At 42.8% G+C, this 27,232-nt stretch overlaps 2 protein-coding genes across 18 annotated transcripts in view; one reads left to right on the top strand and one right to left on the bottom strand.

Moving 5' to 3' along the window:
- Positions 1-2,292, bottom strand: part of PRR14L (proline rich 14 like) — a 56,017-nt gene extending 53,725 nt beyond the window's left edge. For 9 of the 11 annotated variants that reach the window (XR_004353096.1, XR_004353097.1, XM_032653992.1 and 6 more), the window contains exon 1: positions 2,082-2,237. The gene's annotated coding sequence lies outside the window, so the exon portion shown is untranslated. Of the gene's footprint in view, positions 1-2,081 lie in introns of all 11 variants that reach the window. The other 2 variants (XM_032653990.1, XM_032653997.1) reach the window with 2 other exon arrangements.
- A 3,258-nt stretch (positions 2,293-5,550) lies between these two features.
- The window catches only part of DEPDC5 (DEP domain containing 5, GATOR1 subcomplex subunit), a 92,907-nt gene continuing 71,225 nt past the window's right edge, over positions 5,551-27,232 (top strand). For 6 of the 7 annotated variants that reach the window (XM_032602790.1, XM_032602792.1, XM_032602789.1 and 3 more), the window contains exons 1-12: positions 5,551-5,683; positions 6,373-6,490; positions 9,877-9,964; positions 10,359-10,405; positions 11,869-11,954; positions 12,617-12,700; positions 14,226-14,275; positions 17,573-17,642; positions 21,552-21,630; positions 22,506-22,567; positions 25,164-25,233; positions 25,566-25,638. In XM_032602790.1, the coding sequence (XP_032458681.1) occupies positions 6,433-6,490; positions 9,877-9,964; positions 10,359-10,405; positions 11,869-11,954; positions 12,617-12,700; positions 14,226-14,275; positions 17,573-17,642; positions 21,552-21,630; positions 22,506-22,567; positions 25,164-25,233; positions 25,566-25,638 (767 nt within the window). In that variant the 5' untranslated portion in view covers positions 5,551-5,683; positions 6,373-6,432. Of the gene's footprint in view, positions 5,684-6,372; positions 6,491-9,876; positions 9,965-10,358; positions 10,406-11,868; positions 11,955-12,616; positions 12,701-14,225; positions 14,276-17,572; positions 17,643-21,551; positions 21,631-22,505; positions 22,568-25,163; positions 25,234-25,565; positions 25,639-27,232 lie in introns of those variants that run through there. The other variant, XM_032602794.1, reaches the window with a different exon arrangement.

Below are 27,232 nucleotides of genomic sequence, written 5' to 3'. Positions count from 1 at the left end.
AATCTGACAAAGTGGCAACTTTCGTCATTCAAACATGCCCCAAAACAAAAGTTCTGGGGGTACAAAGTTTACAGCAGTAAGCAAAAGAAGAAAAAAAATCAAACAAAGAAAACAACAGAACAGAAAGCCATGTGCCCCAATAATCCCATCTGATGGTCTCCCTTCCCTTTAATTCCAAAAGCAAAGGGGCTGCTCTCAACCAAACGAAGCAGTTAATAACACTAGGCACTACCACACTTGTGACAAGGGACAATACTCACAATAACGATCAGGCCCTCAGAAGTTCACCACACTCCTTTCACCTTGAGAAAGGGGCTTTCTTTTCCAAAGATTCGGACACTGTAGCCAATCCCTCCCTGAGGGAATTCGGAGAAGGGGGCCTCTTCTTGAGTAACAGATAAAGAAGAATCTTTGAAGAAGATCTCTAGACAAACTGAAAGTGGGGCAGGGAAGTCCATATACTGAACAGGGCCTGGCTCTTCCCCACGGAGTGCACAAGCACAAGAAATCTCAATAGCATCAAGCACGGCTTCCCCCGTTCCTCCCTTTATCAGCATGCAGAAAAAGGATCCCTCTGTCTCCACATGGGGAGTGAAACAGTGAAAATGCTCCTGATTTCTACTGACAAAGAGTCTGCATAAAAGATTTTCATCCCTTTTTCAAAGGAAGGGGAGAAAAGAAACCATCTGTGCCACTCCAAATATACAGCAGGAAAGCGTCCTCCTCTCATAGGTCTAGAGTCTTATTTTTCTTGGGAGAGCAAGAGAAAGAAGTTGGAATCTCCATCTTGGGTGTAGGGGGGTGTGCACATCAGATAGAAGGAAGCTTTTTCGTCACTAGAGCAAGTAGGGGGAGTGGGAGAGGGCATCTCTAACCAGTCGGGAAGGAGTGATAGCTTCTGTGGACAAAGGAAAGGTTGGCTTCTCCTATCAGGTCTCCCTCTTGGAGTACAGACCTGCTTCCAAAAGCAGTCTTTTTTGCAGATTATTCTAACTGAGGCCCTCTTTGTTAATTTGGGAAGTGTGGTCGGATCTAAGACAGTACAAGTGTCTCTCTGCCCCGGGGAAATGCCTCCTCAGAAAGTGATAGGGGGTGGGGAGGGATGGGTGGAGGAGACATGCATGGAAAAATCTGTGTTTCTCTGTGGAAGATACTAGTTTCCTTTAAAAAAAAAAATTAAGTAACAGTAATAGCAACAGTTTTCCAAAAGGTTACTATGTACTAAGCACTTACACAAAATTTACTTTAGCCCTTAGAACAATTCTTTGAAGAGAGTACCCAAATTAGAGATGGGAGGACTGACAAAAGGTTAAGAAATGAGTCAAGGTCACAAAGGTGGAAAGTGGGACACACGCGGCTTGCATCCATCACACTTCAAACGCCACGCTCTTCACTGTGCGAGGGAAAAGAGCTCCAGGCACACCAAGAAGCTCGGGGGCGGAGAAGCGAGGCTCCCTCTGTGGACACGACTGGGGGAGGGGAGAAAGGCTGACTAACACCATAAAGTAAATTCAGGGTCTTCCTTCCTCTGTATCAGGGTAAAGATAAAAAATAAAGAAGGGAAGATAAGTCTATCTTTTACAGGGAAGGAAGAGCCCCCTGTCACTTTTAGGCAACTTAAGTCTTCCTCTCCACCTGGGGGGCGCTGACCAAATCGAGAGAAATCTTATCCCTCCTGAAAATAAGTTCAGAATCGCCCTCTCGCACCCCGGGAGCGGGTCTCCCTCTGCTGACAAGCGCGCCGCAGCCGGAGAAGCGTGTTCGCCCACGACAAGGGGCGTCGCCCGCCCCGAGGAGAGAAGTTGGGGGTCCCCCGCCGTATCGAGGTCGAAGACGAATCGTTCTCCCCCGCCGGAGCCATGACTCGAAGAAGCTGTTTTCCCCTCGCGACGCGGGGCCTGGTCTCCTCCCTCTCCCCGGGTCGCTCCGCGCCCGCAGCGCAGCCTGCGTTCCCTTCGGCGCCCCGAGAGGGCGGGGGGCCCGGGCTCCCCTTCAGCCTGCACCGCCCGGCGAAGGGTCCACTCAGACTGGAGTGGGGCGGGGCGGCTACGCCCGAAGCCTTCCCGCCCCCAGCCTCTTACCCTCAGGTCGGCTCCGCGGCCCGCGCTCGCCCCGCCAGCCCAGCCTCTGCAGCCACTGCCCCGTAGCCTCCAAGTCTACCTGAGCCTACGGAGCCGAGAGCCCGGGGGCGCTCCGGCCGCCGCCGCCTCTTCGTCTCTATGGTCGCCCCTCACTTCCTCATCCGGGGCCCGAGCTAGCCATGCGGACTCGCCCAGGTCCCGCCCCCGCACTGCGCGCGCGCTCTCCTGGGGCGGCTCTTCCCGCGTGGAGCCTCCCGCCCTCGGCTAGCTCCAGCGGCCTCTGCCCCGCCCCTGCGGCCAGGACTCTTAAAGGGGAACACATCTTTTGACTCCGCTCCTGCTGAGCTTCAGGTCCAGTGTCTGACTCCACTGAGACCACTCTGGTCCAGTCTCTTTTCTGGCCCGAACGGCTGCAACTCTCCGGGCCTCCCGGCTTCTACCCTGGCAGCCCAAGATATCTTTTTATACCTGGAATCAGTATTTTAGATCATGTCACTCCCCTGATCCATCTCCTTTCTGGCATCTTGTTTTAATTTCTTCATAGCTTTAACAGTAGCCAAAATTGCTATTTCATGTTTATCGACTTGTTTATCATCTGTCCCTCGCGCCCTTGTCTGTTTTGTTCATCATTCTTTGCTCAGTACCTAGAGCAGTGTCCTGCACAAGCAGGCACTCAACAGATATTTGAAGGAAGGAAAAGAGCGTTTATTCAAGAGGGAATTGAGACGGTCCAGAGAATGCAATCAATCCCCAAATCACGCAGCCCTGTGTTAAACAGAAATCTGTTGTCTCTTGGAGCTTATCAACTTGGCTGAGTAGAGCGCTAGAGGTTTGGTGGTTTGTGGGAGATTTTAACTTTCTCCTCTCTAATTAACGTGTCCTTGAACCAGTCAACATGTGGACCATTTTATCTAAGACAGTGGTTTTGCCAGCTTTAGTTAGGGCTGGAGATATACACACCTAAATGCCAACCCTATTGTTTACAGCCTGTAAGTCCATCCATCATCTATATACATACACAGTTCACATATAGGCTACCACAGATGCTACTGGGATGAATTAACTAGAAATTCACTTTAGAACATTTCTACACTTATAGTAGCCAAGTCCTCAAGTTCTTTCTCAGGCAACTACGTGCCTGTAGAAGAGGATCTGAGAAACTCAGTATTACTGGTTTGTCTTTTCCCTCAGGATCTAATATTACTGCACAGCACCATTATTGATCTCGTCTTTAAAAATGTGATATTTTGTGCAACGTGGATTTTTTTGTATTCTTTTTTTAAAAACAAAAATCACATTATTTTCATTGTTGAGTTTTTTGGCACCCCCTTAGCATTTTGTGCTCTAAATAAGGCAAGTGTCTCATTAGCCCCACCCACCACACCCTAGTTCCAGTCTTGCTCCTAGCTCTGTGTTAGGCACAAAGAGACCCCAAAGAAGCATCATATATATAATTCAATCCCCTAAAAGTCGAGAAGAGCCAATTTCCCGACAAATTCCATGCTTTTGGTGACATTTACTTGGCACTTTAAGTTCTTCTAATTTCAAAGACTTAACATGTCCCTCACCTCACTTGGCCCTCAAACACCTTGTGAAGGAGGAGGAACACGTACTTTTTATTCCCATCTGTCAGGGGAGAAATTTGAGGAAAGAGAAGTATCCTGTGCAAAGCCACACAGCTAAAAACAGGCAATCCTCCATGTGGTTGTAGCACAGTGATTGTACATTGTAGAACGAAGGCCATTGGCTCTCCAGTCTGGGAGCTACCCCCTCCAGCCTTCCCTAACCCCTAACTTTGACCAGCTTTAGACTTTTTTGGCCACATGGCTTGTGGGATCTTAGTTCCCCCACCAGGGACTGAACCCATGCCCTCGGCAGTGAGATCATGGAGTCCTAACCACTGGACCACCAGGGAATTCCCTAGGCAATTTTTTAAAATCTCAAAACTCGTCAAGGTTTTTTACAAATTTTTGCCAAATTAAAAAGTGAAATATTTGTATTTCCAAGGTACGACACACCAATTATGGACATCTCTCAGGAGACGGAATCAAATTCCCCTGAGGGCCAGGGACAGAGTCCCCTAAACTCTGGGATGGAAGGACTTCAGCTACTGAAAAACAGCCTGGGGGATCTGGGTGTGCCCCCCGAATTGGCAACATAAACATGTATTTTATATTTAACATTTTATCCTTGACAGGTTTTGCAACTGTTGCAGTCTGCTTGATTACATGTTTTTCTTTACTATTAAAAAATTACAATTAGGTCTTCCCTGGTGGCGCAGTGGTTGAGAGTCCGCCTGCCGATGCAGGGGACATGGGTTCGTGCCCGGTCCGGGAAGATCCCACATGCCGCGGAGCGGCTGGGCCCGTGAGCCATGGCCCCTGAGCCTGCGCGTCCGGAGCCTGTGCTCCACAATGGGAGAGGCCGCAACAGTGAGAGGCCCGCGTACCGCAAAAATAAATAAATAAATAAATTACAATTATTTAAGAGTTAACTTCCGAATCGAATCCTTCACTCACTCCCTAGTCCTTCTGTGGTATGTGATGCTTTTTTTATTTCAACATTCAGAAAATTTCTGAAAACGGTTGGTCAATTAGATGGAGCTGGCAACTTGCCAGCAGCCCTTGGCCAGCTTCAGGCACTGCCCACACAGCTCTGATTTTTAACTCGAGAAGAGAAAGATGTCCCAACAGATAAGGGCTTAGGCTGAACCCTTGGGTGAGACACGAGGATGCTGGTTAAACGCTCAGCCTTCGGAGCCAAGTTGGACTCCACTGGGTCAAGATCTGTCCTCGAAGGAGTTTGGTGTCCTCAGCCTGTTCCCCTGTCTGTGAAATGAGATAGTATATGCCACCTAAAAGAGATGTGACGATTACATAAGAATGTCTGTGACAGCTCTGGTAGCTATTGTTAACAACCAGAGAAGCACGGAACACCACTTGGGGTTTGGAAGGATTTGAAAAGCCCCTCAAGTGGATACTTCCCAGCAGGGGCCATCGCACGTGCTTAGCCCTTTGCATTTTACAAAAGTTCTCCCAGAAACTCTATTTTGTGCCTCTCAGTAGCCGTGAGAGGCCTGGTGAGGGTCCATAACATCGTTTACAGATCCGGGGACATTCGCCCGAGTTTGCCCTGTTGAGGAAATCACTAGGTCGGAAGAGAACCGCTTGTGCTCGGATCTATTTCGGAACGTCTGGAGAAAAAGGATTTCCTTTCCCGGGACTACGGCCCTCAGGCTCGGGAGCGGGAAACGCAGGTTGGCAGCCCGACCTACAGGCCTCACGCGAGGCCCCGCCCCCGGCACGAGCCCCGGATGGGGAAGTGGCGCGGACACCGAGACGAGGCGGAGGCCCGGCCAGAGCGGCCCAGGGCGGGTGGGCGGGAAGGGGGCGGTGCCCCGGGGCGGAGCCACCGGAGCCGCGCGGCTTCTCAGGTGAGCGCTTGGTGGCAGGGGCGGGGCGGCTGGCGCCTGCAGCTCTGGCTCGGGATCTGCACAGGCTCTGCGGGCGTAGGCGGGGCGTCCCGAGGAGGCGCGGGGGCCCTGGCCAGGGTCCGGACCCCGGAACCCCGGACTCAAGCGGGAAGGGGCTCCGGAGCTGCGGGTGAGTGGAGCTGCCCGCCCGGGGCCCGGGTTTGGGGAGCAGGAGGAAGGGGGCCGGGGCCCAGGTTCGAAACCTGGCCCCACCCCCAACCCCCTGTGTGACCTTAGGCAAGTCTCTCTCCGTCTCTGAGCTTCCGTGGCTTCAGCTATGAAATGGGGGTGGGGGGTACGGGGAGGAACCACTGAGAGTTTGTGCAGATGGAGGTTTGGGGAATGAGCCTTCCTCTGTTTACACTCTTCTTGCCCAGGACATCGATGGCGAAACGTGAGCAGTGGGAATGCCTCTCTGTCTCAGAGACCTTGGGCAAGTCCCTTGCGCTGGCTCTCACTTTCCTCATCTACAGATTGTGTGCCTAATCTCTTTTAAGATCTCTTTAATATTTGGGTGTTATTGGTTTTTATAGAGGCAAGGTAATGAATGCCTCATTCACTCCAAGTTTTCCCTTTAGGGTGTGATAAAATATCTTCTTGGAGGTTGGACTAGACCCTGGCCCGAATTCCCTTTCGTTTCCAGAGTCACTGGTTCTGTTTGTTCAACGTCCCTCCTGGTAATTGGAGGAGTGATTTCATCCGAGGGTTGGTGCCACCTCTCAGCTGAGCAAGGGCAGTATTTTCACTGCCCTGAAATCAAAGAGCAGTTGCAAAGAAAAGTCTGACATTCCAGCCTTTTTGTTTGTGTTTCACTGGCAGGGAGGCAAGATGATTTCTCTTCCCCAAGCTTGGAACAGCTGAAGGAAACAACAGTACAAGATGAGAACAACAAAGGTCTACAAACTTGTCATCCACAAGAAGGGCTTTGGGGGCAGTGGTCAGTATTGATTGGTCTTACGGGGGGTTGCGTAAGTTGGCCGAGGTTCTGATGTGTCCGGTGCCTTGAAATTTTCAAACTGACTCGTGACAATTGAGGCTAAGCAGGTAGCTTAACTGAGTGAAGCAGCAAGTGATACTGTAGTGGGGAGAGTAGCAGGCCCCTTCTAGAAGCATTTGCATCCTGCATTTTAACAAACTTTGTGAATATTGCCAGCTTACTACTCTTCACTTGTTTTTGTTTTTAAAATTTTTTTTATTAATGTATAGTTAATTTACAGTGTTGTGTTTCAGATGTATAGCAAAGTGATTCAGATATATAGATATATATACCTATATATAGGTTTTTTTTTAGATATTCTTTTCCATTACAGGTTATTACAAGATATTGAATATAGTTCTCTGTGCTAGGTCCTTGTTGATTTGTTTGTATCTTTTTATTACTTATTTACTGTGTATGTTCTGCAAAATTCCAGTATGCACTGGTTTGGCAGATAAGAGAAAGTTATGTTTAATGAAAGAAGTAGTGGATGTGCATAAGACAGGTATGATCAAAGCATGAACCTTTGCCTGGCTGTGAAGCACGGTGAGATGGGGCAGGACACAGCATCTTGTCCTGTGTTAAACATGAATCCAGTATCAGCTCCGCCTCTAACTTTCCCTGTGACCTCAGGCAAGCCCCTAGTTTATCTTAACTACAAATTCCAGCTCTTTAGAATAATTTCTCCATTTCTCTTAGAACCTTGAGTCTATAAGCCTGTAGAATAGGAAAGCACCTACTCATATGATTTTTTTTCTTTCGTAAAGGAATAAATTTCCCTCTGTCCTAACAACCTTATTTACTTCAGAAATTAGAATTAACAACACAGTGAGTGTCTTTAAAATTGTATTTTATTATGTATTTGCTCCTGTGTTATATATGTATAAGACACCCAAAGGCCAGGATTGCCAAAAAGGGAAAATAATAGTTTCTATATCATAAGGTCTTACGGGAATAAAGTAAAATGATGTATGTATAGTATTTAGTAGAGTACCAGGCTCCTTCGACCTGCTTAATAAATGTAGCCATTGTAATTACCAGGACAAGGATATACTAAGCATTGCTATATTTAAAACACTATTTCTGCTAAAACCACAGTCTGTTGTTAACACTGTACTTTGTATGCAGCTGAAGCTGCCTAAACGTTTGTGGAGCAGAATTGAACGCACAACAGAAATAACTTTTGACAGAGGAGGGAAAGATACAAGGCTACAGTATATACAGTGTATATACAATGTATAGGAGTCTTCTTTTTCACGTGTACAAGACAAAGGTAGCTCTGTGCTGTACCCAGTCTGCTGCAGGACTATAAAGAAAAATAAATAAAATACATCCAGCAATATTACTCAGTCATAAAAAAGAATGACATACTGCCATTTGTAGCAACATGGATGGAAGTAGAGAATATTATGCTTAGTGAAATAAGTTAGACAAAGACAAATACTATATTATATCATTTATGTATAGAATCTAAAAAATAATACAAATGAATGTACATGTAAAACAGGAACAGAGGGCTTCCCTGGTGGCGCAGTGGTTAAGAATCCACCTGCCAATGCAGGGAACAGGGCTTTGAACCCTGGTCCGGGAAGATCCCACATGCTGTGGTGCAACTAAGCCCATGTGCTACAACTACTGAGCCTGTGCGCTAGACCCCAAGAGCCACAACTACTGAGCCCGCGTGCCACAACTACTGAAGCCTGCACACCTGGAGCCTGTGCTCTGCAACAAGAGAAGCCAACGCGATGAGAAGCCCATGCCTGCAAGGAAGAGTAGCCCCCGCTCGCCACAACTAGAGAAAGCTTGCACGCAGCAACAAAGACCCAATGCAGCCATAAATAAATAAATAAATGAATGAATAAATAAATTTATTAAAAAAACAGAAACAGACTCACAGACATAGAAAACAAACCTGTGGTTACTGAAGGGGGGAGGGACAATTAGGCGTATGGGATTAACAGATACAAACTACTATATATAGATAAGCAACAAGGATATACTACATAGCACAGGGAATACACTTGTTATCTTGTAATAACCTATAATGGAATATATTCTGCAAAAATACTGAATCACTATGCTGAACAACTGAAAAGTAACACAATATTGTAAATCAACTGTATTTCTATGAGTAAAGTAAAAATCAAATTTAAAAAATACATCCAACAAGTATTTATTAAGTACATACCTGTACCAAACATAAAGATTTTGAATATGACAAGGTCACTTCTCCCTACAGAGCTTTCAGCTTGATGAGACAGACATGCAAAAAGGAAATGATAAAATGGAGCAGGAAGGAGTATGTGTTCAGGGATCTTAATTCAGACTGTGGAAGTTAGGGGAAGACTTCATAGAGGATTTGGTATACATCTATCGATGGAAACAATATACAAAAAAAAAAAAAAAAAAGCAACTGTGGGATTAACCCAGTACTTCGCTTTCCTAGGCTGAATTTTTGTTGGGTCTGATTATATTTGAAATATGGACATACTTATTTGTCATGGTTTTAGCATAACTGAAGGCCATGTCTTTCCCTAAAAGCTAAAACAGAAAAAAAAAAATAATCACCCTATCTTTATGATCCTGAGTTTGTTATATTTGAAAGAATTCTCCCCCACCCCCAGTGGGGGGCAGGGGTAGATAAACATATGAAATCACATTCTCCTTATATTTTAAGGGTCTCATTGGACTCTAATGTGAACTGATATATGAAGTTTTCCCCTGATCAGGTGCTGCCCTCCAAAGTCCAGGGTGTTTTATCTGGCTTGATTTTCATGTGTAAGAGGTGGTTTGTTTAGGAACCCTGGACTAGTAACCAGTCCTGGTGTACTGTTACTAGCTATCTACCCTTTGGCAAGTTGCTTTATCTCCTAGGTCATTTCCCTGCTTCTGTTAGATCCAAAGATTTATTGTGAGGGTCACATTCAGACAGTATTTTTAGAAGTTCTGCGAACACTGTAAATAGAAAGGATTTTGCTGTATGTGGGACCCTGGCTGTTTTGTTCCTGGCATATGCCAGATACATGCTATTTGAGGGAGTCAAGGATTGCCGCAGAGACCTAATTCCCAGAGAAGAGTTACCCTCTCCTTGGGAGCAGTAGGCTAGTAGGAAAAGCTCTGGAGACAAAGGTCCCCGAACACCGTCCCCCTCAACTACTCACTAGCTCTGGATTCCTGTGCAAATCCTTCAGTTGAGCTAAATCTCAATTTTAAATGGAACTTCATCTTGCGAGATGGGGTCATAATACCAAATGATGGGGTTGTAAGGACCCCGCGTGAAAACATACACAGCAACCTGCTGCCCAAGTGAGTTCTTTGCTGCCTGAGATGGCTGAATTGTCTTTCAGATGATGAGCTAGTCGTGAACCCCAAAGTGTTTCCTTACATCAAGCTTGGAGACATTGTGGAGATTGCTCACCCCAACGATGAGTACAGGTGAGCTTCCGACAGGAGCAGGGAACTAACTGGGCAGCCCTCTCTTTCCAGGTGATATTTTGTCTAAGGGGATTGAAGGGGAAGATGGCTCCTTGCCTTTGGATAAAAATGCTCCTGCCCTCCAGGATTTGATAAACCAATCATCTTTTAAAAAGTGGTCCATTCTTTTTGTTTTTAAAGCTGAGATGACAACTCTGAACAATTCTGTAGCATTTATCCATTTCCTTTAATACAAGTGCAGGGTTTGTTTTCTAAGGGAACTTTCTCCCATTGTTGCGCTGCCAGTTAGAATATGTCCAGAGTGATCTGTTTGTGTTTTGTGGGTGGTGAAGAAAGCTGGTTAGTTACTGCTGACAACATCCCTTCTCTCTGTTGCTTTTCTTTTTTTCCCCAGCCCTCTGCTTTTGCAGGTCAAGTCACTTAAGGAGGATTTGCAGAAAGGTAAAAATTCCATCTTGCTTCTCTAAGATTTTTACACTTTACTGTTTGAGAAACTGTAAGAAACCCCTCTTCACAATCTCTGAGAATGAGGGCACAGTACTTCTCTCCTTATCAAATTGTGTTCCTGCTAAAAAAAAAAAAATTGTCAGATATCAAAATTGCCAAGGAATCTCATTTGTTAGCATCTTGAGGGCACTGAAAAAACTATATTTAGAGTCAAGAGGACGGTTAATCTGAATAGGTGAAGCTTTACACTTAAAGATTGTTGGCAAAGCATGCTTTTCTCAATATTATATTTTCTTCACAAAATATTTAAATACCTACTTTGGGTTGGGGCAGGAGAGGAACATATATTGTTGATTACCTGCCACTTGTGCAAGGCACTGTACTGGGAGCTGTTTGTCATTTTTTTAAAAAAAATTATTTTTTTTGCTGTATTGGGTCCTTGTTTCTGTGCGAGGGCTTTCTCTAGTTGTGGCAAGCGGGGGCCACTCCTCATCGCGGTGCGCGGGCCTCTCACTATCGCGGCCTCTCTTGTTGCGGAGCACAGGCTCCAGACGCGCAGGCTCAGTAGTTGTGGCTCACGGGCCTAGTTGCTCCGCGGCATGTGGGATCCTCCCAGACCAGGGCTCGAACCCGTGTCCCCTGCATTAGCAGGCAGATTCTCAACCACTGCGCCACAAGGGAAACCCTGTTTGTCATTTATCTTTCTTGATTTTCCCACCAACTCTTGAGAGAGTGAGGAAGCTTTGTCTTACCGGTATGAGTGGGCTTGCCTGGAGTCAGTAAGTGAAGGAGCCAGAGCAGTGATTCTACTTATTCATTCTGGATCCAAATCCTTTCTTTTTTCCTCTAATGACTATACCGTACTGATCAAGGAACTAAAATGTTTATTGATAGCTATTAAGTATTTCCTTAACTGGGACTTAAAAGAAAAGGAAAAACTTTTAATTTGCTCTAAAGGATTTTGGTGTCAACCACTTCTTTTGTATTTTTTAACTTGTTGGGAAAACAGTCAGTAAAATCTAGATCCTGAGTGTCCTTCTTACTCTTACCTTATCTCCTGCCACCTGTTAAGTTTCTTACTTACCAGACTTAAGGGCTCATCGAAAAGTTTATTTCTTCCTTAACTACCCCTGCTACTTTCATTCCAAAAGAATGATTTCCTCTTCTGAATTTTCACAACCCTTCGAACTTTCTTATGTTGCTTCTTAATTTCTTTCCTTTCTCTCTCTCTGTCTGTCTCTATCTCTGTCTCTCTGTATTATTTGTTTGTCTCTCTCATTTTTTAATTGCTTGGGTTCAGGTCTTATTTCACCTGAAAAGCAGAGAACTCTCTAAGTTTTAAGCCGTTGAAAGCTGACAACATGTCTTGCCCTTGGCAAAGGATGTTGTTTGTTGAATGTCTGAGTAGTTATGGATTCGAATATATTTACCTGATCCAGATTCCTTCTCCATTTCAGAAACTATCAGTGTGGACCAGACGGTGACTCAAGTGTTTCGGCTAAGACCTTATCAAGATGTGTATGTGAATGTCGTAGACCCTAAGGTGTGTCTTTGTTCTGGATTTGAATATCTTTTGAGGAATGATTAACACCCTTCCTCAAGATTAGGTCTCTAAGGAAATAATGAGTTACTTAAGTATAGTGTTAGGCTATTAAATATGTGGTCATACGTAGGTCATTTAGATTATAGGTAGAATGTAGGTTGCATTTAAAATCCTCACCCCTTTTTAAAAATCTTGTCCTAAAACGATTCTGTATGTATATGTGTGTTTGTGAAGCTAAATGTAAAATTTTCTATAAAAATACTAACATTTCTTTATGTGTTCTTTTTTTTCTTTGAGAAATGATGCTATAAAATTAAGGGGTAAAAATCGTTGTCCAATTGTTGACATTATCTAGGGAAATAAAGCCCACAGTTCATGTCATGTTTGTGTGCCAGAATCAAGACTAAAACACAGAATCACTACTCTGGTGCCCTTTGCACTTAACCACACGATACAGCAGCTATAGTATCTGTTGGAGACTTACCTGTCCTCCAAAGCCTTCTTGGGCAGGGTAAAATTCTGTTTGTCAGGGTTCTACTACTGAATGGTCTTCCAGTAGTTGTTCTTTTGTCAAAAGGTTTCTCCATGGTGAGTGAGTGTTATCTTAGACTATAAAGTATGGCAGAGTAAAGCAGAGACATATATTTGATTATCCCTTTTAGGATGTGACCCTTGACCTAGTGGAATTAACCTTTAAGGATCAATATATTGGCCGTGGGGATATGTGGCGACTGAAGAAAAGTTTGGTAAGATATTATTTTTTAAGAAGTCTGTTACTTTTTCCATTATGTTAATAATCCGTGTCACCAGGGAGATGTAGATCTAGTATGGAGAAGAGTATAAAATCCTTTCTGATTCCAGCATCACAGACAATTACTGTAAACATGTTGTATGTCTCCTCCCATTCTCTTTTCATGGTTTTTATAAGCTTTGTTTTGCTTGTTTGTTATCAGAGAGTTTAACTCTGCATTTTTGGTTTGAATGGGGAGAGTGTAATATTATTTTACATTTGAACTTTAGTTTTCAGGTTTTCACTTGATCTCTTTTGCTCCTCACATCTCCTCTTGTGGACAGGCATTTATTATCCTGAATTTATAGATGTGAAAACTGAGATTGAGGAGTTAAGATGAGAAAGCTAGTAAGCAATTGACTCTGGGCTGGAACCCAGATCTTTTTAAATTTTTTTTTAACATTTTTAAAAATTAATTAATTAATTTTGTTTATTTATCTTTGGCTGCGTTGGGTCTTTGTTGCTGTGCGCGGGCTTTCTCTAGTTGCGGCAAGCAGGGGCTACTCTTCATTGCGGTGCACGGGCTTCTCATTGCGGTGGCTTCTTTTGTTGTGGAGCATGGGCTCGAAGCATGTGGGCTTCAGTAGTTGTGGCACACAGGCTCAGTAGTTGTGGCTTGCGGGCTCTAGAGCGCAGGCTCAGTAGTTGTGGTGCACAGGCTTTTCCCGTACCAGGGCTCGAACCTGTGTCCCCTGCGTTGGCAGGCGGACTCTTAACCATTGCGCCACCAGGGAAGTCCCTGGAACCCAGATCTTGTTCCTTCCAGGTTAGACTGCTTTTTTGCTTTACCCTCCTTCCATTTTCCTTGTGGCCTCTCCCGTTGCGGAGCACAGGCTTCGGACGCGCAGGCTCAGCGGCCATGGCTCACGGGCCTAGCCGCTCCGCGCATGTGGGATCTTCCCGGACCGGGGCACGAACCCGTGTCCCCTGCATCGGCAGGCGGACTCTCAACCACTGCGCCACCAGGGAAGCCCCTGTTTATTTATTTTTAATGGACATTTTCCGCTGAACATGATCAGTTCATCAGAATTGTGAGCTGCTGCTGAAAATTCTCCTTTTGGACTTTTTGGCTATTATGAAACAACAAATCATAGGTAGAATGTCCATACAGTGTATATTTTCAGAAAGAGATATCTTTGCTCATGTTTTATTTGGTGGGAGAAGGTTCCATTTTCTAAAATGAGAAATAAATGTTCCATATGTAAATGTACATATGTATGCAAGTGTGTGTGAACATAAGTATATTACTGAAGCTGGCCACTTATTATCCACTTGGTCTTTACTATTGTCTATACTTGCCAAACCCGTAAGAACCTACTGTTATACCTGCCCCAACACATTTTCCTATGGGATAAATCTATTACTCCCATGTTAATTGAACTTTGGGTTAATAGAAGAGATTCGAAAGCCAGGAGATGTTCTTTGTGACCTTTCATGGCCTTGATGTATTGTTGAATCTCTCTCTCTCTCTTTTCCCTTAGGTCAGCACATGTGCCTATATCACTCAGAAGGTGGAATTTGCTGGCATCAGGTAGATACTATGTCACTCTTGATTTATTAGCTTGTAACTGGGAATAGCATGTAGTGCAGTAACTGCTACATACAACCTTTGAGGCATGTGGACATCCTTATAATAAAATACACAATAGCTTAAAACGTTAGATTGTGGTAGCTAAAACAATCCAAAAGACCGCGAAATGCACTATAGTAGTTTTAAGATGGGTGGATGTTGCTGAAGCCGCCTGGTATTCTGAATGAAGGAGGGATAGACTAATAATTTTAGAACTGGAAAAAGCCTTAGATGAACATATTTCATCAAACTTTCTTGTTTTACAGTTTAGGAAACAGGTTTGGAGACATAAAATGACTAGCACAATAGTTCCTGAGTTGCTGCCTTTTTAGAGATATCACACTGCTCTTGATTTATTAAAATGATTTCTGTATTTCAGTTTGTGAAAAAGAGAGAAAAGGGGACTTTTTGAAACCCCCTCTAAATTCAAAAATCAAAATATCCACATAGTGAAGGCTTAACAGCACCAAAAAAGTGTGTTAGAAATATGTCCTTTTCCCTAGAGGAAACTGTGTCTTTCTTGAAACTTACTGTATATACTCAAGCATATTTACATCTGGTTGACTCACTTTTAATGTGAGATTGACCACTGGATTCTGGTGATGCAGCCTGGTCCCCTGTTATGAAATTCCTCATCAGATTTTCACAGAATGGTTTCATCTGTTGATGATTATTGCAAGATGGTGATTTTCTAATTCAGCCATTCCTCCTACCTTTATTGTCCAAAATCCTTTCGTAAAGACCTTTCACCAGCAATGAGGGCTATTTGGTTAGTCTGAACTACTGATCCTGAAAGAAAGAAAGGATAAAAGATTCATTTTTTTCTTTCCAAAAAGGGATGTTTTAGAAGTTGTTATAAGGTCAAAAATTCTTTGAAAAAATTTTAGCAACTAAAGCACAGTTCAAGAAGTGATGAAGTCTCAAGCAGAACAAGAAATGCAACCTATTTATGCCATCAAATACAAGCTGGTCTCTCCCAGGTGGTGGGCCAGGAGTCAGGAAACCTGTATTCCATTCCTGCAGCACCAGTGGTTAGCAGGGTGAAGCTGGGCAGCTCAGGGAGCCTCTGCATCTGTTCCTCTGCAAAATGAAGTGGTAGGTTTAGGATCTTTTTCTGTAAAGGACCAGATAGTAAATATTTTAGACTTTGGGCCACGTGAGTCTCAGGTCTCTGTTGCAATTTTTTTTTTTTTTTTTAACGTTTAAAAATGTAAAATCTACTCTTAGCTGTGGGCCATACGAAAACAGGAGATAGGCTGGATTTGGCCTGCAGGCTACAGTTTGATGAGTCCTGGTTTAGAAACCCTCTCAGAATCCCTTTCATAATTAAATTCCTTGTTTCTCCATGTAAGTGCCTTCATACACCCTGACATAATGTCAGTTTTAGACTTTTCAAGATCTGTCCTAATATTTTGCTCATTCATGGTTAAATGTAAACCACAAAATCTTCTGTCATTTTTCCAAAAAATTTATAGTCTTTCTACATTGAATCAGAAGTCACTTTCTTTTCCAAAAAAAAAAAAAAAAAAAAGTGTTCTGGGTCTCATATGAGAAAATAAAATCAAATCATAATAAATTATTAGAGAATTTCTCTGTAATTTAGCCTTTTAATCTGGTAATTTAGTCAATAGTTAAGGACATAGTTTTATTACCTTGAGACCCTACCTTTGAAATGTTATTTTTCCTTAAAGGTAAACATTTTGTTTTTCTCTCAGTAAATTCACAATGTATTCTTTAAAAAAAAAACAAAAAAACTTCAAAATCAGTATTTTAAAACATTGAAGAAAAATTTTAAAGAAAAATATTGCACTAAAATCTATCTCCTAACAGCACTCTACTTTTTTAAAATATTGAACTTAGATGAAATAAGTCAGACAGAGAAAGACAAATACTGTGTGATATCACTTATATGTGGAATCTAAAAAATACAACAAACTAGTGAATATAACAAAAAGGAAGCAGACTCACAGGTATAGAGAACAAACTAGTGGTTACCAGTGAGGAGAGGGAAGTGGGGAAGGGCATTATAGGCTGGGGGGGAGTGGGAGGTACAAACTATTAGGTATAAAATAAGCTACAAGGATATATCATACCACGGGGGAAATATAGCCAATATTTTATAATAACTATAAATGGAGTATAACCTTTAAAAATTGTGAATCAGTATACTATATACCTGTAACATATAGTATTGTACAGCAACTATACTTCAGTAAAAAAATAAATATCTTTTAAAAATTGAACTTAGAAACCTAGTCTATTTGATCTTATTGTGAAGAGATACCATTTTCCCAGATATAATTTTGGGGATTACTGACTAGCTGCCTACTTTTTTTAACTTAAAAAAATTTTTTTTGTTGTTTTTTTCTAACTCACACTCCAGAGGGAGCAACACTGAATAATTTCTGGCCCTGACTTCCCAGCTGTCCTGGGACAGACAGATCTGTTTGAGAGTCATACTTAAAGCCCATTGGAACATCCAGTTTGGGTGTTTTCCTGCTAGATCTGCCCCACTGCAGAGGATCTTCTGGGATCTTCTCTGACTTGAGCTCTGATTCTATGGTGCTAAGTCTCAACACACCTGTCCTGATTATAGAATTAATACTGTCAAGTACCACTTGTTCAGCACATGCTATGTATCAGGCCTATGCTAAGTATTTTTACATACAGTCCTTGCTCATTGTAGACAATATGAAAAACAGAATAAAGAAGCAGGGGGAAAAGACATAATATTACATTACTGAATATTGACATAAAAATTTTTCAGCAAAATGGCCTTCATTGAATAGGGACCCTGTCCCTTTGTGTCCCCTGACTTCTTTCTTATCTTCTAATTTGATACTGCAGTGGATCTTGTTTTTGTTGAAACTCATTGACTCAAAGCTGGGGTTAGCAAATTTGTTCATCAGTGCCTCTTAACTGTTTTTGTGACGTGTGCCCTTTTGAGGTTTGCTAGAAGGTACAATTCTGTGCTCAGGAAAGTTTGCATCATTTCAGAAGGTTCGTGGGTTCCCCGAAGCCCTTCCTTAGACCCACATGTTGTCTGCAGACCCCCAAATTAAGAGCTCCTGTTGTACAGATTCAGCGTACTCTGAGAATTCTTTATGTTGTGTAATCTGTTCATGGCCCTCTGGAAATCTGTAACTGGCCAGGTCATTTGGGTGTAAATGATAGAGTAGAGAGGGACACCCCAAAGGCACCCCTGTTTCTTCTCGGTTTATGTAGGACTCGTAATAACGCGTGTGCCTCTCCTTTCAGGGCGCAGGCTGGGGAGCTGTGGGTCAAGAATGAGAAGGTCATGTGTGGTTATATAAGCGAAGATACCAGGGTAAGGGTGATAAAGTGCTTTTTTCGGTTTGTTTCCCCATGGTATTATGTCTATAAGTTGTGAAATCAAAAAACAAAACAGAAACCAGCAAAAACTTGATCTCATGATCAAGCTGGTGACCAGCTACTATCTGCTCAGCTGGATAATATTGTAATATACTTGGGGACTCCTGAAATTCTAGTGTTTTACAGTTGGATCTCTCCAGTTTGGGGTTGATCTTCATTTTCTTCTGTTTAATATCAGATGTAGAGATGGAACATCTAGCTCGCAGGTTTCTGTGCTCACTAATACATAGCGAAAGTTAAATTCAGTAAAAGATTGTGTTGGTAAACACGAAGAAAGACCTTTGCCAAGGAATCTCCTCCTGTGACTCTGTTCCAGTTGGAAAAATCCAAACTGAACAGCTGTGAACGTTACCCACGCTGGTGAAAGCACCTGTCTGCTCTTCCGTGTTCCTATCCCCCAGCCTCCCTTGAGAGCAGTGGTTCTCAACCCAGGGGTGATCCTGCCTCCCCAGGGGTCTTTTGACAAAGTCTGGAGACATCTTTGGTCGTCACAACTGGGGTTATGTGGAGGACGCTGCTGAACGCACCACAGTGTAAAGGACAGCCCTCCAGAACAAAGGGTCACCTGGGCCCCAAGGGCAGTAACATTGTGGGGAACCGTCCTGTGCGTTGTGGGGTGTTCAGCATCCCTGGCTTCTACTCACTAAGTGCTAGTAGCACCCATCCCCACCCCCTGCAAGTCATAACCACCAGAAATGTCGCCAGACATTACCAGATGTTCCCTGGGCAAGCAAAATAGTTGAGAACTTGGGGCCATTTTTAGAGGTAACCACTATCTGAATTTTATTTTTGTAATTCCCTTGTTTACATAGTGATAATACATATGTATTTTACCCTACACAGTATATTATTTGTTTTGCTCACGTTTAAGTTTTATTAAAGTGGATTAAAATGTATTCTCTTCCCCCCCCCACCACCCCGCACTTTAGCTATCTCGTTTGTACTCACTATATTTTTCATCATTGATTAGGAGTATATTTGTTGGGTCATAGGTTCTACTCTGTAAGGTAATGCCAAATTATTTTTCAAACTCTTTGGACCACTTTAAACTCCTCGTAGCCATATATAAAATCTTGTTTTTCACTTTTTCCAACACCACGTCTTAGATTTTGAAAGTTTTTGCCACTCTACTGGGCATACATTGGTATTTTACAGTGATCTTTCCCCCAGTTTTCTGGGAAGTGACTCTTAAGTATGGCTTATAAAGACCATGATAATTTGGCACGTGCTTACCCACTGAGCGGCTTGTGGGATCTTAGTCCCCTGACCAGGGATTGAACCCCGGGGCCATGGCAGTGAGAGCGCCAAGTAATAGCCACTGGACCGCCAGGGAATTCCCCATTGAAGGATTTTTAAGTGGGGGAGTGATACCTGAATTACGCCTTTAAGAGATCACTTATTAATTCAGTTGGATTTTGTTGAACAAAACTCCCAAAATGGGCTTCCCTGGTGGCGCAGTGGTTAAAGAATCCTCCTGCCAATGCAGGGGACACGGGTTTGAGCCCTGGTCCGGGAAGATCCCACATGCTGCGAAGCAACTAAGCCCGTGCGCCACAAGTACTGAGCCTGCGCTCTGGAGCCCGCAAGCCACAACTACTAAGCCCGCGCTCTGCAACAAGAAAAGCCACCGCAATGAGAAGCCCGAGCACTGCAACAAAGAGTAGCCCTCACTCGCCACAACTAGAGGAAGCCCGCATGCAGCAACGAAGACCCAATGCAGCCAAAAATAAATAAATTTATTTAAAAAAATAATACTGTATATAAAAAAAATAAACTCCCAGAGTTACAGTGGCAAATTGATACTTAAAGGTCAGCTTTATTCTCTCATATAAAAGAAGTCCATGGGTAGGCAAATTATGGCTAGTATGACAGCGTCACAGTTACTGGTGGTCTAAGGCCCCTTCTGCCTTCCTTTTCTGCCTATCTCAGGATTGGGCTTCCGTGGTCTGGCTGGAGCTGCTGTGACCACATCCATATGCCAGGCAGAGGAGGGAAGAAGGGAAGAAAGACAACAACGGGGCATGCTCCAGCCGAGTCAGCTTCCTTTCAGGACACACTTCCATTTATACCTTACTGACCAGGGTTGAGTCATGTGGAACTGCTCAGCATGCCTGGAGGTCTGGTCTCTTGGCGGGTCCCTTGCCTCCCAGAATAGAATCAGCTTCCTCTGACTTAGAAAGGAAGGATGTTGGGTAGGCGTCCACAGTACCCGCTGCAGCCCCTCTGGCTCTGGAGCAGAGAGTTGATTGTCGGGGCAAGAGTGGAAGCAGAGAGATGAGTTAGGAAGTTAGAAGGTGGTGGCGTGGGCTAGGCTGGGCATTGGAGCAGGGGAGAGATGGGCAGATTGGTGAAACATTCTGGGGTCGAGTCCACAGAACTTGCTAATGTGTTGGGTGTGAAGAGTGAAGAAAGGAATAATTGAGCAGCTGGTGGAGAGATGGCGGTGCCATTTATCATATGGAGAAGGCCAGGGAGGAGTCGTTCAGGGGAACTTCAGTTTGTGAGATGTCTGGACAGCCGAGTGGAAAAATCAGGGGAGGCAGTTGAGTCTGGAGCTAATCTGTCACTTCTCCCATGTAGCCCCCCATCCCATCCAGCCACGGGAACCGCTCACCATCCCTCCAACATGGCAGCGTGCTCTCTTGCCTCCGTGTCTTTTTGCGTGCTGCTCTCTCCTGCCTGCGGTGCTTGCTCCTCGCCTTCCCCCTTTCCCAAGCCTCTCATCCATCCCTCAGCACTAGTCTCAGGCTTCCCTGCTCCTGGAAAGCCTCCCTGGATGCACCAGGCTGGAAGTGCCCCCGTGGCACCTGGGACATATATCTATATCAGCACTTGTCACACTCCGGTGAATGTGTTTCTCACCTGCCTTGCCACCAGACTGCAAGCGCTTTGAGGGCAAGGACTGTGTCTTTTACCTTTGTATCCCAAAGTTGTTTGGCATACCTCCTGGCACTTAATGTCCCAAGGCTCTTTTACTTGAGATAATCTTTATAATCAGTTCAATTACCTGGCACACAAAAGATTCGAAGGAGCAAATGTAAAAGGAAAGGGAGTATTGATGCCTGCAACTTACACATTTTATACATTTTGCTTTCCCACCAAAGCTCTTTAAAGTCTGCTGGAGGAGGGAAGGGCTGGGTAAAGAAAGGGCTTTGTGGTAAAGCACACAGGCCAGGGAAACCACTAGGGCTTTTCCTGGAGGCATTCTGGGTGTGGAGAGGGGTACGATGTGGATTAGTTATTAGATCAACAACTCATCAACTGGTGCATCTTAGCCCAAGTTCTCCTTCTGTAACGAGGTCTCATCGACTTTCCCAGTAGATTCACTGCCCCTTCTCCAACGTTTCTTGTGGGAAGCTTCAAGGAATATTTGTATATAGTTGCAATGTTTTGCATGTCTTTATCCTCTGCCATGAGCTCCTAGAGGGTAGAGACAGAATCTTCCCCTCATGGCCTGTGATGCCAGGGATGGAGCTTGCTTTTAGAAGTTCCATGTCTCACAATTAACAGAAATCTTCCAGCATTGCTTTTTTTTTTTTGTAAAAAACATATACAATTTAGCTTTTTTTTTTTTCCCTGGGCTGCGCTACGCAGCTTACAGCATCTTAGTTCCCTGACCAGGGATTGAACCCGGGCCCCAGCAGTGAAAGCACCTTGTCCTAACCACTGGACTGCCAGGGAAGTCCTAAAATTTAGCATCTTAACCATTTTTAAATATACAGTTCAGCAGTTTTAAGTATATTTACATCATTGTGAAACAGATCTGCAGAACGTTTTCATTTTGCAGAACTGAGATTCTATCCATCATTGCTTTTTAATGCAATTATGTCTTTGTTTCTTTCAGGTGGTATTCCGTTCTACGTCAGCTATGGTTTACATATTTATTCAGATGAGCTGTGAAATGTGGGATTTTGATATTTATGGTACTGTTCCTAAGTGCGGGTCATAACTGCTAATGGGGAGAAGTTTCTGGTTTCCCCCAAGTTGGTATCATTTATAGCAATCTCTTAGCATTCTCTGAAGATATGTCCTGAGATCTTAACAAATCCTCAAATGCTAAAATAGATAAATATTTTATATATCTAGTGAATTGCATGAAATGTAGTAAAACATTAATGAAAAATCTGAATTCTCAGATCTTCAATTATTCTATAAGCATAGATCAAAAGTCATAGAGGGAGTGACTGTATGGCCAGGAACCAGCACCTTCTTTGATATCTTTCATCTTATGTCCTATCACTCACAGAAATCACCAAGTTTGTCTCATTTTATTAGAATTACTACACAATAAGTGGAGTACAATAAAGCTGCTATGAGGTGTGGACACTGTGCCCGACACACCAGCCTCATGGTGCATGCAGTTCTAATTTGTGTTTAGCAAAATTACAAATTAATTTTTGATGTAGGGCATCATGGATGCTCAAGAACAGCAGAAACTGCAAATGGTAATTTAGTGAAGGCCCAGGGGCTACCAGATCACCTTCAAACAAACTGGAAGCATCACTGTGAGAATAATTATATTTAAAAGTTAGACGGTTCTCTCATTTTGAAGATACACTGTCTCTTTCAATCATCAAAGCTTTTCAATCTTGTATTTTACCTTGAAGCTATGACCTCTTACTGAGTGAGGTAAATATTAAATTTGGCTCCATAGAAAGTCTAGGTTGAAAATGCTTTTAGGATGTAGCAGTACCTACCTTCTCTTTGACTAGTCCTATTCCTGTTAATTTACTGAGAGAAGAAAATGTAAGCAAGAAATAAAGATAATTCCCACCTTCTTTCTATTGTTTCTTTTCAGGGGATCTGTATTTTGAGAAAGCTGTGAATGGTTTCCTTGCTGATCTCTTTACCAAATGGAAGGTACGTTTCTTCTCATGCACTAAATCTCATTGCGTAAACATTATTCAATTCAGATTTTAAAAACTTACTCTTTCTATTAAGCTGAATTTAATTGAGGTACCTTAGCTAAAGTCTAAATTGATAAGACTCTAGATTTAAGTTACCTTCATCACCTCAACGTGGTCAAGTATATTTATGAAGAACACACAGCTAACATCATACTCAGTGGTGAAAGACTGAAAATGTTCCACCTTAAGAATATCAGGAACAAGATAAGGATGTTTGCTTTCACCACTGGTATTCATTCTTTTACTGAAAATTCTAGCCAAAGCAAGTAGGAAAGAAAAAAGAAAGAAACAAAGGAAGGAAGGGAGGGAGGGAGGGAGGAAGGAGGGAAAGAGGAAAGAAGGAAAGGAGGAAAGGAAGAAAGAAAAGAGAAAAGAAATAGCATCCATATTGATTGGAAGAGCAAAAGCAAAACTATCTTTCTTCACAGATGACATCCTGTATGTAGAAAACCCCCAAATATCCATAAAAAAATAAAAACAAAAACTATTAGAGCTAATAAATTCAGCAGAGTTGCAGGATACAAAATCAACACATAAGATCATTTGTGTTTCATCAGCAGTGAACAATCTGCTCCGGAAATTAAAACAAGGAATAAAAAATTTTAAAGGGAATTAAATTAAAAAACAATTCCATTTACAAGAACATCAGAGAGAATAAAATACTTTGGAATAATTTACCCAAGGAAGGGCAAGGTTTATGCACTAAAATCTGTAAAACATTGCTGAAAGAAATGAATGAAGACCTAAATAAATGAAAAACAACTCGTGTTCATAGATTAGAAGACTTAATATTGTTAAAATATTCTAAAATTTATGTGGAATTGCAAGGGATCCTGAAGAGCCAAAACAATCTTGAAAAAGAAGAAGAAAGTTGGAGGACTCTCACTTTCTAATTTCAAAGCTTATTACAAAGCCAAAGTAGTCAAAACAGTGTGGTACTGGCATAAAGGTAGCTATGTAAATCAATGGAATAGAATTGAGAGTACAGAAATCAACCCATACATCTATGGTCAGTTGATTTTAGATGAGAATGTGCAGTCCACTCAATGAGGGAAATAATAGCTTCTTCCACAAATGGATTCAAGACAATTGAATATCCATATGCCAAAGAATGAATTTTGAGTCTTACCTCACATGATATACAAAAATTAACTCAAAGTGAATCAGAGACCTAAATATAAGAGCACATATCAGGTATTGTGGGAAGTGTTTTATCCTCCTTATCTCACTTCATCCTCTTGTCACTCTTACACAGGTAGGGAAAGTACAGCTGAAAGAGGTTAGGTAACTTGCCTGTGATCGATAGCCCGAAAAAGCAGAGCGAGGATTCTAATCCAGTTCCATCCATTCATCCAGTGCTCACCTGAGTTCGTAACTCCTGGGCCGTCCTGTTTGTTTCTGTAATCCTGAGTCACGTCACCACTGTTGTATGTTACCTCCTCCATCGCACATGAGTTGAGAGGCTCTCATGCCCACACCAGCCCACTGTCAGGCACTTTTCCTGTGTAAAACTTACACCAAAATCAGATGAGTTTGGAGCTGTGTTTGGAGCACTAGGCGTCCAATAAATTAGTTGGTGGCTAGTGAAGGTCTGCTCTTGGTACTGTGGCGTGTATTTAGGAATTTCTGTCTACTTGAGAGATATCGGTGGAAGAATATAAGGTGACATGTTATGTTCATTATGTTGTCTTATACGGTGAATGCTGAATTGTGTGGTTAGTAAGTTCAGTTTGAGATAGAGTTGGTCAGTATGGGCTGTTGTCTTCAAAGACCCAGGAGGAACTGAAACTGAGCTTTCTGGCTCACTGGTGCAAGCCAAATTTCATGCCGTCTGTAAACACCCTACTTGTAGAATGTTGAACTCCAGACTGCATGGAAATGTGTATTCTCACTCGTCCCCATCGCAGTCCAAAGGTAATTACCTTGGTTTCAACCCGTGCATCTTGAGCAGCACCCAGTCCTCGTCCTATGGCCCTGGCAGTAGGTGGGAGTGTCTGGTGCTTACATCCACCACCATGGGTTCCATTCTTCCCTAAACCACAGTCCTGAAGAAATTAAAAAACACCATGAAGCAGGTACAAATACCATGATCCTCTGACAATGGGCTGATCTATTTTATGCCAAATCAAGAGCTGGGAGACAGCACTCCCCAACTTATTGGTGATTTGCAGGGTTTTTTTTGTTTGTTTGTTTTAATGGCCGTGCTGTGCGACATTCAGGATCTTAGTTCCCTGACCAGGGATGGAACCCACGCCCCCAGCAGTGGAAGCATGGAGTCTTAACCACTGGATCGCCAGGGAAGTCCCGTGATTTGCAGTTTTCAAAACACCTTCCACATTCCTAGGACTTTAGATAACTTGCCCAAGGTCATGTAGTGGTAGTTTCAGAGGCAGGAGTCAGTCCCAGCCTTCTGACTCTGGCAGAGCTGTGTCTACTGCATTACGCAGCCTACAATTACATGATGCTACCCAATGCCTGAGCCCCCAAGCCTCCCAGAATTGAAGTAAATGGAATAAACTTGAGTCTTCTTTTTCTCTACTCATCCCTAGGAGAAGAACTGTAGTCATGAAGTGACAGTGGTCCTATTTTCTAGGACTTTCTATGATGCAAAATCTCTTGGTGCGTAAGTCTCCTACAGTAACTTTTTTGTTAAGCTTTCCACACGCCCATCCCAATTCATTCCTTATCATTTTCTTTCCTTTGGCACTGCTCCGTCTGTCCCATCTTTTCTGTTAGAGGGTAGGGTAGAGTGGAAAATGACACAGTCCATTAGCAGATTCAAGGAGTCTGTGGGCTGTGATTCATCTTAAAACCAACTTAACAGATACATAATTATCTTTGTGTGTGTGTGTGTGTGAGTGTGATGCAACTCTTCAACCCAGAAGGGGGAAGCGGAGAAACTGAATTTCTCTTTTTAATCTGACCTGTATATGTTGTTTTCTCTATTTCAGATGAATTTCCTGAAATAAACCGAGCCTCAATTAGGCAGGATCACAAGGGGCGATTCTATGAAGACTTCTATAAGTATTTTTGGGTTGCTTTTGCCTTTTGTTTTCCCTTGGTTGTTTCTTCCCTAACTTAGAAAAAAAAAATTAACCTTTTTACTTTGGAATAATTTTAGGTTTACAGAGAAGTAGCAAAGATAGTACAGAGAGTTCCCATATACCCTTCACCCAGTTTCCTCTGTGAATATTTCCTAACCAAGGTACATCTATCAAAACTATGAGATGAGGACTGGTACATTGCTATGAACTAAATATCAGACTTTCCTCAGATTCATCAGTTTTTCCACTTATGTACCTTTTTTGTTCCAGTATCCAATGCAGGATACCACATTGCAATTAGACTTTCCAAACTTTTTATTGTGAAAAGTTTCAAACTCACAGAAAAGAATAATGAACCCATATACCCAATTCCTGGATTAAACAGTTATTATCATGCTATATTTGTTTCATTTTTTAAAAAAAATTATTTATTTTTGGCTACATCGGGTCTTCGTTGCTGTGCGCGGGCTCTCTCTAGTTGCAGAGAGCGGAGGCTACTCTTCGTTGCAGTGCACGGGCTTCTCATTGCGGTGGCTTCTCTTGTTGTGGAGCACAGGCTCTAGGAGCGCTGGCTTCAGTAGTTGCAGCATGCAGGCTCAGTAGTTGTGGCTCGCAGGCTCTAGAGCGCAGGCTCAGTAGTCGTGGCACACGGGCTTAGATGCTCTGTGGCATGTGGGATCTTCCTGGACCAGGGCTCGAGCCCGTGTCCCCTGCATTGGCAGGCAGATTCTTAACCACTGTGCCACCAGGGAAGCCCCGCTTCATTTGTTTTTTGGCTACATTTTACTTAAGAGCAAACTATAGATATTAAAACATTTTGTTCCTAAAGAATGAGGGCAACCATGGACTTTCAGTGATTATGGTGTGTCACTGTAGGTTTATTAATTTCAACAAATGTACCACTCTGGTGAGGAATGTTGATAATTGGGTGAGGGGGGCATGAAACATGTGTTAAGGGAGGGAGTATATGGGAAATCTCTGTACCTTCCTCTCAATTTTGCTGTGAAATTAAAACTGCTCTAAAAAAAGTCTGAATAAAAAAAAAAGCAGGAAACACTCAGGGATGCATAACTGTGTATCTGTCTCTCACAGTGACATATAATTTTAAAAATTAGAAAAAAATTAAATATCAAACAATAAAGAATTAAATTATGGTAGAATTTCAGACTGACAAAATATTATACAGCCATCCCATTAAAAATGATGTAATCCTCTTTGATAATTGTTGGATATGAGTGGTAGGTACATGGAGGCTCACAGTGCTATTTTCTCTAACAAAGTATATTTGATTTTATTAAAAACAAAAACAAATTTAAAAAGAGGAACGTCCAATTTTAAAACAGGCTAAACTGAAAAGGGTCTGGAGAAACATATATCATAGTGTTAAAAGTACTTCCCTTTGGATTGCGAAGTCAGACCAGGGATAAGACCCAAAACAAACAAGATGAAAAAATGGGCTTCTTGGTGGTATATATTCACTGCGTTTGGACAAGTGAATAATGACAGGTCTCCATCATTATAGTATCTTACAGAGTATTTCCACTGCCCTAAAAATCCTCTGTTCTCCACTTACT

This window comes from Phocoena sinus, chromosome 14 (assembly GCF_008692025.1).
Source record: "Phocoena sinus isolate mPhoSin1 chromosome 14, mPhoSin1.pri, whole genome shotgun sequence".
Classification (NCBI taxonomy): domain Eukaryota; kingdom Metazoa; phylum Chordata; class Mammalia; order Artiodactyla; family Phocoenidae; genus Phocoena; species Phocoena sinus.
The sequence above is the reverse complement of the archived record's forward strand: the minus strand, read 5'-3'. Positions and strand labels throughout refer to the sequence as shown.